Genomic DNA, 15,091 nt, shown 5'->3' with positions numbered 1-15,091 from the left:
GTAACAGTTCCTCGGCAGAGCCCCGGCCATGCGGCTGGAGAAATAAACATCTCTGAAACAGCTATCAAGAATCTGTCTGTCCATATATATTTCCATTCCACGGGACGCCTGGTTTGATATATGCATGTTGCAGTATCTGCGCTGTAACAGACAACCCTTAAGATTTTCAATCAGTTTACCACCACTATAATAATCTTTTTCAGTTCGCTTAGAAGAGGAGTCTCTCTTCCTCATGCTATGGAGACATCTCCACAAGAGGTTCTCTCATGGCTTCAATGTCACAACGAGACAGCCACCGTGGTTGGTTCTCTGCCCGCATGTGAGAGTCCCTTCCCCCGATTTACAGCTTTCTCCACAACTGCTTTCAAGGGTCCAGTCTGGAGCTACTGGGGTACCATTTTAAGGTTGAGCTGTTCAGAAACAAAGGTTCTCTTCACCTATCTCTGGGATCATCTTCAGCTCCAGGAACAGAGGCCCTCCTCCTCCCCTGGGAGCAAGGGTCTGGAATTACAACAGGTACTCTGATGTATCATAGTCCATCACCATAGCTTTACAACAGAATTTCAGCTTCTAGGCTTTGAAGCATCTCCTCTTTCTCCTCTCTCAGGGTTTCAGCTCTTCCTTCTTCACTGACTTTGGTGTCTTTATGGTGTTTTCTTCACGTGCCTTCACCCTTCCTTTTCTTTTGACTTGGGAGAGGATTGATGTCTGCAGGCTTCATCTGTTCTGGAGAAAACTTACAGCAGTAAAAGGGTTAATCGCACCCAGGCCCCACAGCTGGAATTCACTTACCGTTATTGGGCACATGATCTTTGCCGGGCAGCGGCCTCAGATGAATTTCGGCCGCACTGGGTGAGGGCTGGCCTGGCCGCGCCATGGGGCTGCCTGCATGGAGCAGGGCTGCGGGGGCTCCGGGGTGGCTGTCTCCCGGCCGGCCCGGCTTGCACTGAGGGGGCTGCACCGGGTGTCCAGCAAGCAGAAGCAGCTGAGATCTCAGCCAAACCGCGCCGAGCAGGGCCCAGCCCGGCCCCGCTGGGCTGCGCCGCGGGCCCCCAGGCACCTGTCCAAAAGCTGGAAACAAGAGAGCTTTCCCGGCTTTGTTCGTTCTTAAATGTGGATCACAGAGGCGTGTCAAGCTTCTTAAGTGGCTTAAAAAAAGTTGCCAATATTCAAACTAGCCAGTTGATTGGTTCTGTTGGGTCTGGAGGAAGCTGTAAGCACCTCTTTGCAAAGAATCACTTCTGGGACTGATGGAGCCCTCTTTAACTAAAAACCCAAACTATGCTAAACCATGACAATAGAGTAGGAAGTGAGAGACACTAAAAGACTGGTTTGAGCTGAAATTAGGTTTTCCTAGAGATTTTAATGTAAAATTCCAAAAAATGTGGCTCTTAATAACCAAAAGGATTTCAAGCATCATCTGATTTTCCTGTTTCATTTTTACCCCATAAACCATGAATCCCAGAGTACTAAAGCAAAATGGACATGTAGAGCTGTGACAATTTTTCTTTCAGTTTTTACAGAACAAATATTAAAGTTTGGAATTTAAGAGAATCTAGAACTCCAGAATCCAGGTATGTCACTTAATACATTTACTTTTTTCTTTTTTGTTTGCAAAATCCTTAGCAAATTGGAAATTTAGAATGCAAGGAGGCAGTTTAAACCTTAAAAGCAAAAACAAACAAAAACCTCAAAACAATGAAAAACTGGCAACAATTTGTTTTATAAATCTAATGGGCTTCGAAGTCCTGCTCTGCACGAAAGTCCTTGGAGATTACCTCACTGGCACTTCCACAGTTTCTACTGAAAAGCAAACACTTCTTACACTTGGGCTTCCCAAAACAACCAAGAAATTTCCTCAAATGATTCACTTGTGGTTGCAAAGAACAACAAAAGTCAGAGGGTCTGCAAAAGCTTACAAGGTTTTATTAGTGAATTACACGCTTGGCATGGAAATTGATACCAGTTAATCCCTAACCTCCTACATAAGCACATAGCAGGGGGTTTTACATAAAGGAGTAGAGTGAAAGGGAAGGGAGAGAGAGGAGGAGAGAGGAAGAAAGGGAGAAGAGATCACCAGTCCTGGCTTCAGAGCTGACCCAGTTGATGGGGTGCCCAGGGTTCTGAGCTTGGTGGGGGTACCTTTCTCTAGGTAAGTTTTCCCTGCCCTGGAGATGAGTTTATCACTTTCCATGCAAATTAGTTGTCATGCAGTCCTGTCAGGTTTAGCGTGCTAGCTCGAAGAGAGCCCAGAGGTCTTAGCGGCAACCCGACTGGTCCTAGGCGGTCCACACAAAAAGAGAGGACGCAGGAGGGGATGAGCTCCTCACCCGAGGGAGCCATCTGTGAGCTGTGTGTGAAGGCATGCAGGCGGACGCGAAGAAGAGACAACGGGGACTCCGTGTAAGTTCCATGCAGAAGGTTTATTTAGGTGAAATGATGTGGGGAGGAGATGGCGAGGCAAAGATCTGAGTGTGTCCAGGGATTTTATAGTGGGGATAGGAAAGGCAGGGATAAGGGATACAGCCAATTGGATACTTGACAGGAGGTGGGGTTGAGGCTAAGGGAACCAATGGAAATAACACCAAGGAGGGACTTAGGGAAGGAACCAATGGGGTGTCGAGTACAACAGAACTTTCTAGAATTAATGCATATTAACTTAGGGGAAATAAATATTAACAAACTTATACATTAAACGGGAAGGGGAAAACATGAACCAATCATACAATATGTAAACTGCAGAACTGGGGGATTATGGGCTCTCACCCTAAATAAGAATGAGGCATTAAACCTCAGGGCCTGACCACAAGTTTGGTGTCTGTTGGATCTTCAGGGGCCAGGGCGGCTGCAGCCACTTGCACTGCCACACAGTCCATTCTTCCAGACCTTTCTGGAAATGGGTTAGAAAGCTTTGGGGTCTTTTTAAAAAAATGTATGCCCACTTCTGGACCACATTCCTGTGCTTGTGCTGTATGTGTTGTGTATATGTCCAGCAGCCAGAACAAGGACATTTGTCCCAGAAAAGTGCTGTTCAACCCACCCCTGTATGGCCCCTTCACCAGACACCAACAGTCCTTGGCTGACTCTGCAGCCATCCAGCTATTGGTGTTTGAAACACACATTAGCCCCTTCTCTGCTGAGCTTCTACAGCATCGTTGCAGCCTGAACAGAAAATGAGACTTTAAAACCAGTGACTTTTCCTCCTCTATGCCCACTGCTGACAGATAGCAATGAATAAATGAATATAAACCTCCGATAACCCTCAAATGAGGTCTCACGCAGGACTGTGTATTGCCATACTTCCATCACTAACCTGGCAGAAATTGGCACTGCTTCTGTAAAAAGAGGCCTCTCGTTCCTCCCAACACCAAGACTGTATCTCATGCAATCACAATGGTTTTGACCCTAAAAGGTTCCTGGGCCCTTGTTGATGAATACAAACACCTCCAGTGCCACAGAGCCAGAAACAAAGCCAGAGACAAAAAGGGAAGAGTATGGCAAGTTCTTTCAACAGCAACACATTTTTAAAGTGACTGGAAAATGACAGTTCCACTGCCTCTTGCAGTATTTATTGGTGCTGTCTTAGATTTCTAAAACCAAAGGAGGGAAATGTCAGCCAAGGTGTCTGTCCAGTAGCAAAGTGCCTCAAGACTGCAGCCTCCAAGGGGGATGCTGAGGATATGGAACCCCTCTGACAGGCTGTAACTGGACAGTGGAACTTATCTGCTCGGTGGGGAAAAAAAAAGTTCAAATATTTCGATTTTGTCCTCCCAGTAAAATACCTATCTCATCTCAGTTAAGTCCTTTACCTTTGGGAGAAAAGTCATCCTTTTTTCCTTTCTGGTCAAACTGCTCCCTGCAAGGGGAAGGAACATAGAATGTTCCTGATCCAGCCCTGAGGCCCAGGACATTACAGGCTCATATTTTCAATGCCTTCTGTATCTTTTGTGTGTACATTTATCACATCTCCAAGGCAGTGACACTGACAGAGAAACTGATCCAACCTAATCTAACTCTGGAAATAAGTCTTGAATCAGAGAAAAAAACCCTAACACTGAAAGGGCACAGAGATTTCAAGAATTGCAAACATTTATGATTCAGATAAATCCTGATGGTAAAGAAAGAATCAACAACTGTTTCTCATGCTGGCACTATATATTTATTGTCATTTTGGAGATAGGTTACCATGTGTGTATCAGGACTTCAGAATAAAAACAAATTTGGATTAAGAATGCTTAGCGTATGCCAGTTGAAATGAAATGACTGAACGTAAAGCTGACCCTTACAAGACCTTCAGCTGGTCTATTTTTGTGTGTGTCTCCCCCACACAATTAAAAAAAAAATCTGCACATCTTTCCTTTCCCCTTCATTTCAACCTCAGAAAAATAAATGACCATCCAATTGCACCTTTACTAGCTTTACTAATAATCTGCTAGCAATATCAGAACATTTATATTGTTGATTCTGCAACTTCAAAAGGAAACAAAGCTTAACAATGTTCTTGCTCCATATTATCTGGCTATTGAGTCCAGCTTTAAGAATAGACTTAAGCAGACTAAAGACTGTCTTATATTAGACTATTGCAGTTCCATTATTATGCTGCAAACCTTCACCACACACACTTTGCTGTTCCAGGACAAGCTGCAGCAGTGCCAGGTCCAACGGTCTGTGCAAAAGCCGCTACAGTGCTACAAATTCTTAAACACCTTTCCTCTCCATCTCCCATGTACTGACTAACAAACATCTTCCATTAATTTAGCCAGCTGGAAATGCTGTCCCCAAAAAGGGAAAGATGAAGATATTTTGTGCTTTCATACAAAAAAGAAACAACCACCCAGTCAAAAAGAAAAAAAAATAATTAAAAAAATCCTCCAATTCCCCACCCAAAAAACCCCCTGGTCAAAACTATTGGTTGCCCATCGTCCCCACCCTCCCCTAGCTTTTATAAGTCACCATGAAAACAAATGCATACAACGTACTGTACAAATACAAAGCTGCAGGCATTCAATTTACAGAACATTCTGAAAATATTTCAAGCATAAAAAGTACACTTGATAATTGCAAAAATAAAGTTTCACTTTTTTAAAAAACATTTTGATCAGAGCAAAACAAACATTTAAGGATTCCTACTTCAGCTTAACTCTCTAAGAACACCACTTTCAGAAGTTAAAAACAAAAAACTCAGGTTTTTGGCAATAAAGTAACTGACCATGTCTTTAATGGAGAAATGGTATATACAACAATGGCACAGACCTTAAGCATCAACAACATATTTCAGCCAAAAGTAAGTGAGCAAGCGATCTGAGTCATTCTTAGCATCACACAGTACTGATTACTAAGAATCTCAACCCACCAAGAACAGATATTAAGTTAAGACTGGTACAAATGGAAGGAAAAATCCATGACATCACATAGGCTCAGTTTTTGTCACTGAACTTTTTTTAGGCTAAATTTCACTAGTGCAAGACCATTTGTTTACCCAATTAAATGAAAGCTCATAAATGCCACAATTTAAGAACACTCATACAAAACTATTTTTTCTTTTAAAAAAGTGCCACATACCATACTTTACTAAAAAAGTTACAAACTAATGGAAGACTGTCTGTCTCCATCTCTTGTCAACAAGGAAAGGCCAAAGTGATTCTCTGATCCCAGCTCGAAATGGCGTTCTCTGACCTATCCCCAGCATCTCCAACTTGGAGCAGTCCAGCTGAGCATTCTTCGGACGAAGAGCGCCCACAACTGGACTATCAGTAATCTGAAAACAGAAGATAAAAAAAACCCCACACCAATAAGTAATGAGAAGAGACAGAATACTTGTATATATACATTAGAACTTTTTCTTCACAGTTTTCTATATAGGCATGTTCCCCTCCTCCCTTCCAACTATTTTGTGGGGTTTTTTTTGATTGGGATTTTTTTGCTATTTGCTTGTTTTGTAGTTAACTTTATTTCAACATGTCAGGCCAGGTGAAGTGTCTTAAGGCAAATTTTTCTTACTCAATTACTGCTACTGTTTGTGTTTTTCTACATTTCATTCATATTTTCACTCTATCGTTATTGTCACAAGGTAAGGAATGCTCCAGAATGTTAATGGAACCACGTCTTGATCAATATACTTGAAGAGAAATAGAGCTGGGCAGAAAAAATTCAGACTAAGTGTTCTCCATTGTTTTTCTTGCCATCTTCCAAATCACATTTCAGTTCCAGCGTTCACCAATTCTGAATTCTTGGAATTTATTTTGTACATAGATAACATCTTACTGACATGTTGTATTCCCACAACATTATCACTATGTCTTTAAGAGTAGTCTCAAATGTCAATAAAACTGCAGGAGACATGTTTTAAACAAAGCAAAAATAATTAGTAGTTCTTAAGTGCATGTATTCAGAAATAAATCTGGACATTGCATAGTTTTTACAGAGCCCTACCTTCAAGTTAATGTTCTATAAATCTGTAACAAAAAAGTATGGATTTGCTTGTGACTCAGGGGAACAGTTCAGCAGAAATACCATTACACTACAGACTGGGAAACTGGAGACTGACTGACTGACTAATTTTTCTAATTCAGCAGGTCAAATAGCTGTTGTTTTCCTGAGCTTGATACCAGCCAGCCCCCTGTGACACTGTGTGTCAATTCCCCATGCTTGATACCAGCACATCCAGCTGTGCTGGACATGCACAGCCCATCCTGAAGAGGAAGATCACTTGTACAGCCAGTGGGAGACCTGCTACTTGCAATGCCCAAGCACATCTGTCTGCCTACAGGTCCAACAACATATCACTTACTGGCCTCAAGTGGCTGCTGGGAAGGTTGAAAGCATCTGCAATTGCACATGCCATCTCATACTTAGTCATCTGTTCATTGCCAGACCAGTGAAATGTTCCTTTTATTGATGGGTCCTAAAGAAGAAACAGGAAACACAGATGAAAGGAAGCAGCCACCTGGCCCTCAGGCTAATTCCTGTGCAAGAACTGTGCAGCACTATCATCCAGCAAGACCCTATCCCGAAAGGCACCTTACAGCACCTCAGTGGTGTTCTAGAAACGTCTGTACCCTTTCAGAGAGCACCTGACCAGGGACTGAGACTGGAAATTCGTGTTACTTCTATTTGACCTGACTTTTCACCAACAGCTTATGTTCTGTAGAATGAAGAGGAGGGAAAGGAGCTGCTCACCAACTGAGCAAGGTCAAAGAGCTGGGGAGGAGGAACTCAGCTGTTCACTTAAAAAAGGCAAAAGGCATCACACACATTCTGAATGTTAAACTGCAACCCCTGTACAAGTCCAATCAAACCGACTGCACCATGTCCACGGTCCATATTCTCAAAGTTACCATGTGAAAAAATAAAGGTGGCTGTTTCCTGTTTGATTCTGTAACCTTGCAAAGATGGTAATCTGAAGATGCTCTGGTGAACAAATGCAAAGAAGTAGTTCGGTCCCGTGGCTTTGTTTTGCCACTTCAGTGTTCTTAATACAATAAACCAAGGGCATCTTTGAGAATTACATTCAACCACCATGGCTTTTTTTAGTTCAAACTAGCAATTTGTAAAAGGCGTATCAGAAAAAGTTAGGCATTTCTAATTCTCTCCTCTATACCAGAAGACACCAAGCAATTTTCAGAAGGTTCTGTCCCATCCCTTCAATCACTTTTGTTTCAAAGACCACAATACCCCCATAGTCATGTAAAGATCCTGCAGTATTACAGCCAGTTCTTTCCTCCCTCCCAGCATTCCAGAAATGCAAGTAGTCCAGGTGATGTGCAGTTCTCAGTTGTTCAGAAGCAAAGCTAAGAACTCAAACTGTTTTCACCTTGCAGAGGCTCATTTCTTGCTCTTACCAGCATTCTCTTCTCTGCTAGTTGTCTGCAAACAGCTGCTACATCCTTGACATTGGTAGGAAATCTCTGTTGCCAGTGGTCCATGTTGGCAGATTTATTACTGAACTGCACTTTATCAAACATAACCGTCACAGCACTCTCCTCCAGTCTTTCCACCTCTCCATACAAGACAGGAATCCTAAGTACTGCGGTTTCTAAAAGAAAGAATATTTTAGTTCATGGGTGGGTACAAAGGCTGCAGCATAATCCAAAAAGTGGTTTGGAAGCGTTAAGAAATATGTTGATCATATTAAGCATCTACAAATCACAAATAAAATGCAAGTAGTATGTTGGCTCTCAGAATATAATTTTAATTTATATCAAAACCAGTTTATAAACACCACGATTATATGCATTTATTTTCACTTATGCCATTGATTTCCAGAAAGTTAAGAAGCTTTCATTAGCAGCATAAAAATGCCTGTTTGGATTAGAACAAAAATTAAAAATTAAAAAACCCGACTGCTCTGTGCAGTTACTCCAGCACTCCCCATCCTCACTGGGTAAGAGCAAGGAGACAAATTCTCACCAATCACAAGTCATCAATTCAGCCATCAATTACAAAGATTTTTCACCCATCATGCAGAAACCTCCTGTATAAAGGAGGATATTATTTACCAGAAAAAAAGACATGAACCTTGAAATAAATAAAAAGCTTGACAAATAAGGAATAGGTTCGCAGAACACAATAGTAAATAATGTTAGATTCCAGGACAGTGATTTGAGAAATTAAATTAACAAAATGCAAAGAGAAGCATATTTCATGATGGAATACATCATAGTAGTCTATCTCTGTCATGAAGACTCGAAAAGCCTCTGAAGAGAAATCCAAGGCTATGACAAATTACTTAAAAGTAATAGATAGTTTTGCTGAAAGAGAAAACAAAAAAGTCAGACCTGAAATTAGAAGCTGAAGTCATCAAAATGTTGCAATTCTTAATATATTTGGAGAAAAATGCTATAGTTATTGGCAAGACAAACAGAAAGAGCTAACACGAAAATTGTTCTCACAGAAAAGTAAACCAGAGTAAGTACTTAGACAGGAAAAACAAATAGAAAACCCAACATGACACTGATTGCCTGCTGCTCTAGAAGCATTTATTTGGTCACTCAGCAGGTATGTTCTTCCTCTCTTTAAATACTGGTTGAAACATCTCTTTTTTAATTGCTTTAGAAGTATTCATTCTTTGAGAAGACAATTGCCTTCCTTTTGTTCTCAGCTCTCTGGGACGTAAAGAGGATCAGCCTCATGAGTAACCTCCTGAGAACCTCCTGACACTTTGTAGTTTTATAAGCATTACTATACATATATATATTTATAAGCATGTATCCCCTTCTAACCAAAGTAAAGTATCTTTGTGAAAAATTGTTAAACCCACTTACTGGAGATTTTTGCATTGTACAACAGAAATGGACAGGGCAGTTCTTCACACAACTACAGATTTGACCAACAGAATTTTACCTACACCATATCAGCAAATTACTGGTTGGAACACCAGTACATGGAAAATACTTATATTTGTATGAATCAAGAGAACTCATATTTTCAAACACTTTACTCAGCACCACCTCGGCACTCCTCCTGCTAATAATACCACTGCTGCAACCCAGTGCTGCCTGACAGATCCTGCTCCAAAAGTTTACAAAACCAAGCTGCAGTGTTGAGTTGGGGGAAGGGTCTAGCAAGATACCCACAAGTTCTCGGATTTGGTAAAGTCTTATCTTCGTTACCAATCTAGAAGAGGGAGCAAACAGCATCACAGTCAAATTTGGAGATGGTATTTAATGTAGAGGTGGAGTGAGTAACTTGTCATTTAAATTTATTTTTACTTAAATAAGACTTTTCCTATCAAAGTGTTTTTTGACAAAGTTTTTTTCTTACTAGTAATGACAAATCCATCATACATAGCATATATTTACTTACCGGAAGATCATCACACTAATTTATCAATAGCTTGGTTCTCTGGTTGGGAAGCACAGAAGCACAGTGTCAGTATCATACTGACATATCAGAAGCCTCTTCTGCGTGTGCACTGAGATTATTTTCTTCAGAATTTTTGATAAAATACAAGTGCTTCTGTCCTTATAATCTGTGACTGGATACTGACAGTGCACTAACTAGAAACAGCCAAATCTCTGTTTTATACAAGAAATAAATCTTAAATTAAAGGGAACATACTGTTTTCCCTTAAGAAGAATTTTTAAAATTATGTTTGTTTATTTTGAATGCCAAATTTTCATTAAGAAAAGACTTAAACAAATTTTAAAAATCCTGTTGTTTAAAACCATAATATGTTATTAACCTTTTAGAAAGTGTTACAAGCAGTAATCTGACGTGTGCACGTGACTAAAACCAAAATGGGTGGCCTGTTGGCATATGTAATAGAGCAAAACCCAAAGAGTAACAAGACTCCATGTTGATTTGAGCTGTATTATTACTGAATCACAAGTCTGGTTTTCCCTTTAAGTAAACATACATTGAGAACACTTGCAATACATCTCCCTAAATAACTGCAGCTATATATTGAATGAAGTATTTTACCTTTCCTTAGGAACAGCAGATTCACAATAGACAAAGGCTTACAAATGTCCATCAGGGACAGACAAATAACATTAATGAAGATCAGAACAGGTAAGAAATAAAAGCTTTAGTTAAGATATAAGCAAGAGGAATTGCTCATGAGCAAGGAGACCAACTCCTAATCATACTCTTCTCTGAAACTCATTTCCATTGTTTTTCAACTTCACCATTGACTTAAGAGTCTACTAAGCTAATATAAAAATAGAAAGCCTGTATTAAAAATGGTTGAGTGTCTTACCTTCATTGTTTTCCAGAACTGCTTTTTCACCCTCCAATTTGGTTTTACCATATAAATTCAGGGGATTTGGTACATCAGTCTCTTTATATGGAGGGCTTGTTCCATCAAATACATAGTCTGTACTAATGTAGATCAGAAATGCTCCAACTCCAGCTAGGAAGAAAATGTTTATAGATAGTTTATATTAATTTATGCCTTCTTTGAAACATCAATAGACCCTTAAACCAATCTCCCAAGGATCTCATCTTCCATCACATTAATTCCCGCTGCTTTGTCTGTTCCCTGATCCTTCACAGAGTTGCGCACGCTACTCATATTGAAAACAGATCAACAGCACACTGAGGGCAGAAGTGACATTCACACTTACACTACTTGTATTGATGTCCCTGTATAAACAGATGCAGGACTTCAACAAGACACCAAATCCATGAGATGGTCTCCTTACCTGCCTCTTTTGCTAAGTTCGCTGAAGCAGCCACATTGAGCTGAGAAGCAGCATCTGGTTGACTTTCTACAATATCTGGCCTTCTCTCAGCAGCACAGTGCACTATAACATGAGGCTGGAAATTAAAGACTAATTTTAAACAACCCACATGTCAAGAGATGGCAGTTACACCCTAACTCTAGCGATGACACCCCTCAGGCAAAACTAAGTAATAAAAAATAGCATTGTTATTTTTAATTACAGCATTCTGAGGCACACCTTTTCCTTAGTATTTTTTTACAATACAGACATGCTGTTACAAGATACCAAAACCATTTATCATTAATTGTGCAATTATGGTCTTCAGTAGCTTTGATTTTACAGCAAGCTTGAAGTTGTGGGGTTTTTTTCTTTTTAACTCTGTATAGTAAAATATATATTAATATAAGACATATCTCTCACACACACAAGGGTACTAAAAATTTTTAGGTAAGCTATTTACACATGGCTTATTTGACATATGCAGATTATTAAGATGACATTTAAGATTATTTTATAGAATAGCACCCTGTATAATGTATTTCAGGTTTTACATATACCTCTTGGCACTTAGACTGAAAAAGCAGTGAACACTGCACACTACACCGAGTTACTGCTGCTGTATTCAAATACTCCTCCACTTCCCCAGAACTGTGTATTAACACATTACCGTGTCAATAACCCACACATATCTTTTCCTTTCCTTTCCAGTGTCCTGGCATGTACAGCTGTGCCTGCAGCCTAACTGTAGTGAGCACAGCAAAGGCCAGAGCTGTCTGTACCTACAGAGCAAACCTCTGCTCTGGGTGGGGCAGAACACGCAGCCGCACCTTTGTCAGAGTTCTGCCAAAGCACTAGCCCCACTCATGCTCCAGAACTCAGCAGCACTATCAGCTGACTACTGGACCCCTCCCATCCACTTTATACTCCAGAAACTTACCTGAAAATCATGGATAATGTCATGAACTGCAATAGAGTCCAGAAGATTAATTTGTTCAAATCTGGGCTGAGCTCTCCTGTATCCACAGCCAACTGCATTCCAATTATTTTCATTGAATTCTTTAAACACAGCTCTGCCAAGAAGTCCTGTAGCACCAGTGATCAAAACTCGCCTACTGGGAATGTCAACATCTTCCTAGGGAAATGACAACAGGAAAAGTTTTGTTTCTAGTGTAATTTTTCACTGTTTTTTCTTCAAAAGTATGCAAGGCTACAGTCAGAGGCTACTGTATTAAAAAAGCTTCTCCTGAGTCTTTTGGAGTGTCTCATGGAACACCAACGTCTGGGAACACCAATACTGCAGCCAGTCAGCTATTTAACCATATATTCAAAGATAATGAAAACAAAATTTCAGTGAGAAACTCATTTACTTCTACAACAATCCAAACCACTAGTGAAGACAGAATTTTAAGTTCATTCAAAAGCTGATGACTTGGTGCAATCTGAAAGGAGGGAAATAACTTCTTTAGAAAATGGACCCCAAAGATGTGACATTTAAGGTCCAAATCCTAGAACAAATAATTCTGGATAGACTGTGCCTATTAAAACCTGCAGCAATACAATATAACTTACTGTAGTAATTAAAGACTTGAATTTTATTATTAAATAGAAGAGTAATTCATTGTTATTCAACACAATAGTCTAATACTAAGTAAAACCAAGATACAAAATGCATCTGGAAGTGATTTGACAATTTCAGCTCTCAATCTATACAACAAACTAAAGCTGTACTTCAGCTGCTGCACATTTCGGTACGTGGGACAGCTGCGAACATCAGCATACACAAACTTCATCCCACCTCTCACTAGAACATACCAGTTTTTCAAGACAGCAAACACAAGATCCATGTCTGTCTCTGCAACTTTATTTTCCTTTAATGCTTTCTGTCTGTATCTGCCAGGAATAAACCCAAAAACTGCCTGCTAAAAACAAAAATGAAAGCATATCTTTACCATGCCTGTGCAGAAAAAACTTTGGTTGTGCAGAACCCATAAATCTTGCATTTCCTGTCCACTTTACACACAAGGACAATTTGTGGCAACTTACCATAATTCTGTACATCACAGAATGCTTTCTGCTATGCAATCTCAGCAGCCCAATAATTTCTAAGCATCGTACCAGACTATTACTCTTTGATTGCAGCACAGGAAGCCACAGCACTCCCAAATTACTGTCTTTCACCCTTGAAGTTACAAAGCTTTTGTTCCATAAGGGTATATACAGAGGGGCCCGATGGAAACAGCCTACCCCAAAACAATTGTTTCAAGTTCCCTGCACAGCACATGCATTTTTCTCAACTCTAAACCTCCAGATGAAGGCTGGCTTATTCCCATTAGTACTGGAAGAAAATTAGTAATTTACATCTGGACAGTTGCCAGAAAATGACAGACTGCAGCAAGTGATGTTTCAAAAAGTTACTTTTATCCTTAAATTTTACCTGAGAACACAAGCTGATTGACCATTTTTAAGACTACCCAGGCTTCTCAAACAGCACAAGCAAGAACACGCAACTACTATTTTCTTCAGTACTTCTTTTCTTAGCAAAGTCTGCACAAAGTGTCACAGAACCTATGATCAGGGCTTCTACAGCCAATAAATACCCGCTAATAAATATCCAACACTTGCTGCAGAACAGAGTCAAAAGGTTCTCTAAAAACGTCACTGAACATCTTCAGTAAGTAGAAAGTGACCAACACAAAACAAAGTGTCATTTGCAAAATCTGACGTTTTTAAGCCTCATTCATCTAAGTTTATTTTACATATCTTAAAGAGGATGTTACATCAGCAGTACAGCTTGAACTAGATACAAACACAGCTTTCACCAAGCACAGCTTGCATGCTGTTGCTGTTATCTGCAAGACTAATTGATTCCAGTCACTTGTTTCTGAAAGAGCAATACAAATGATAGATGTTTCTCATAAATCCAACACCAAATAATTACCAGTTTGAACCTCTTCTTGCCAGAAGTTTTAACAATCTGGTGATACAAAACCTGCACAGATGAACTCTTTCTGTGTATGCTACCTTGCTCCCTCAAAGGACATCACCCAGCTGCAGGACCATTTCTGTGGTCTACAGCACTACTGAATCACTGTGCAATTTTGAGCTTTATGATGAACCATCCAATTGAATGTTATCTGATGTCCATATTCACCAAGAATAATAAAAAAGTATTGTGTTTAGAAGTCTCATTCACATAAAAATAAACAGGCCACAGCATTATCAGATTAAAAAATAGAATTTGTGAGACACCAGATCACTTTGTAGACACTACCGAAACATAAAATAACAGTATAACTTATAAAAAGAGCAAAACGTGATGCATTTCAAGTTGAAAACCAGAAAACAAGTACTTATAAAGTTTTTCATAAAGATTTTCAAGGTTTATATTTTTATTTAGAAAATCATTATGAACTCAAACCACCAATTTTAAGGAATGGCCACTAAAGCCCGGAAGTTACTGGTATAACAGATTTACAGCATAACAGGATGAGATACAAGTCACTACAGGGAAGGGAGCATGAGACCGAACTCTCTCCGCTCTGACATCCTCTGCAGTCACAGAAAGCAAAAGGCAAACCCTGGGGCTTTCCAAAGGCTCGCAATGACCCCTCATTGCTGCGGTAGCTCACGTACACCTGTGGGGCACCACCGACACCGCCCGGGACAGCAGGCAGGGACGCGCCTCCCAGAGGATTCTCCTATGTGGAATCACCGCATGGGGTCTCTATCACCGAGCCCTTTCCTGTGCCACGGGCCCACCGAGACCGGAGCCGCGACCCCCGAGCACTGCGGGCTGCCGAGCACAACATCTCCGTGGCCATTCCAGCGACGCTGTGCGGATACAAAATGACCCGACTCTCGGAGCCCGCGGGCGCTCCCAGCTGCGGTTCTCAGGTACCCGCGGCCCCTCAGGGCGCAGCTCCAGC

At 40.5% G+C, this 15,091-nt stretch overlaps 1 protein-coding gene across 2 annotated transcripts in view; it reads right to left on the bottom strand.

The window, feature by feature from the left end:
• Positions 1 to 2,402: 2,402 nt before the first annotated feature.
• Positions 2,403 to 15,091, bottom strand: part of MAT2B (methionine adenosyltransferase 2B) — a 14,894-nt gene continuing 2,205 nt past the window's right edge. Inside the window, exons 2-7 of one of the 2 annotated variants that reach the window (XM_008644208.2) lie at positions 12,103 to 12,297; positions 11,145 to 11,259; positions 10,700 to 10,852; positions 7,842 to 8,035; positions 6,791 to 6,904; positions 2,403 to 5,758 (exon numbers count right to left, since the gene is read on the bottom strand). In XM_008644208.2, the coding sequence (XP_008642430.1) occupies positions 5,588 to 5,758; positions 6,791 to 6,904; positions 7,842 to 8,035; positions 10,700 to 10,852; positions 11,145 to 11,259; positions 12,103 to 12,297 (942 nt within the window). In that variant the 3' untranslated portion in view covers positions 2,403 to 5,587. The remainder of the gene's footprint in view (positions 5,759 to 6,790; positions 6,905 to 7,841; positions 8,036 to 10,699; positions 10,853 to 11,144; positions 11,260 to 12,102; positions 12,298 to 15,091) is intronic. The other variant, XM_017726534.1, reaches the window with a different exon arrangement.

The sequence above is a fragment of the Corvus brachyrhynchos genome, unplaced genomic scaffold (assembly GCF_000691975.1).
Source record: "Corvus brachyrhynchos isolate BGI_N302 unplaced genomic scaffold, ASM69197v1 scaffold262, whole genome shotgun sequence".
NCBI classification, from domain to species: Eukaryota; Metazoa; Chordata; class Aves; order Passeriformes; family Corvidae; genus Corvus; species Corvus brachyrhynchos.
Note: the sequence above shows the minus strand (reverse complement) of the source record. Positions and strands in the feature narration are given on the sequence as shown.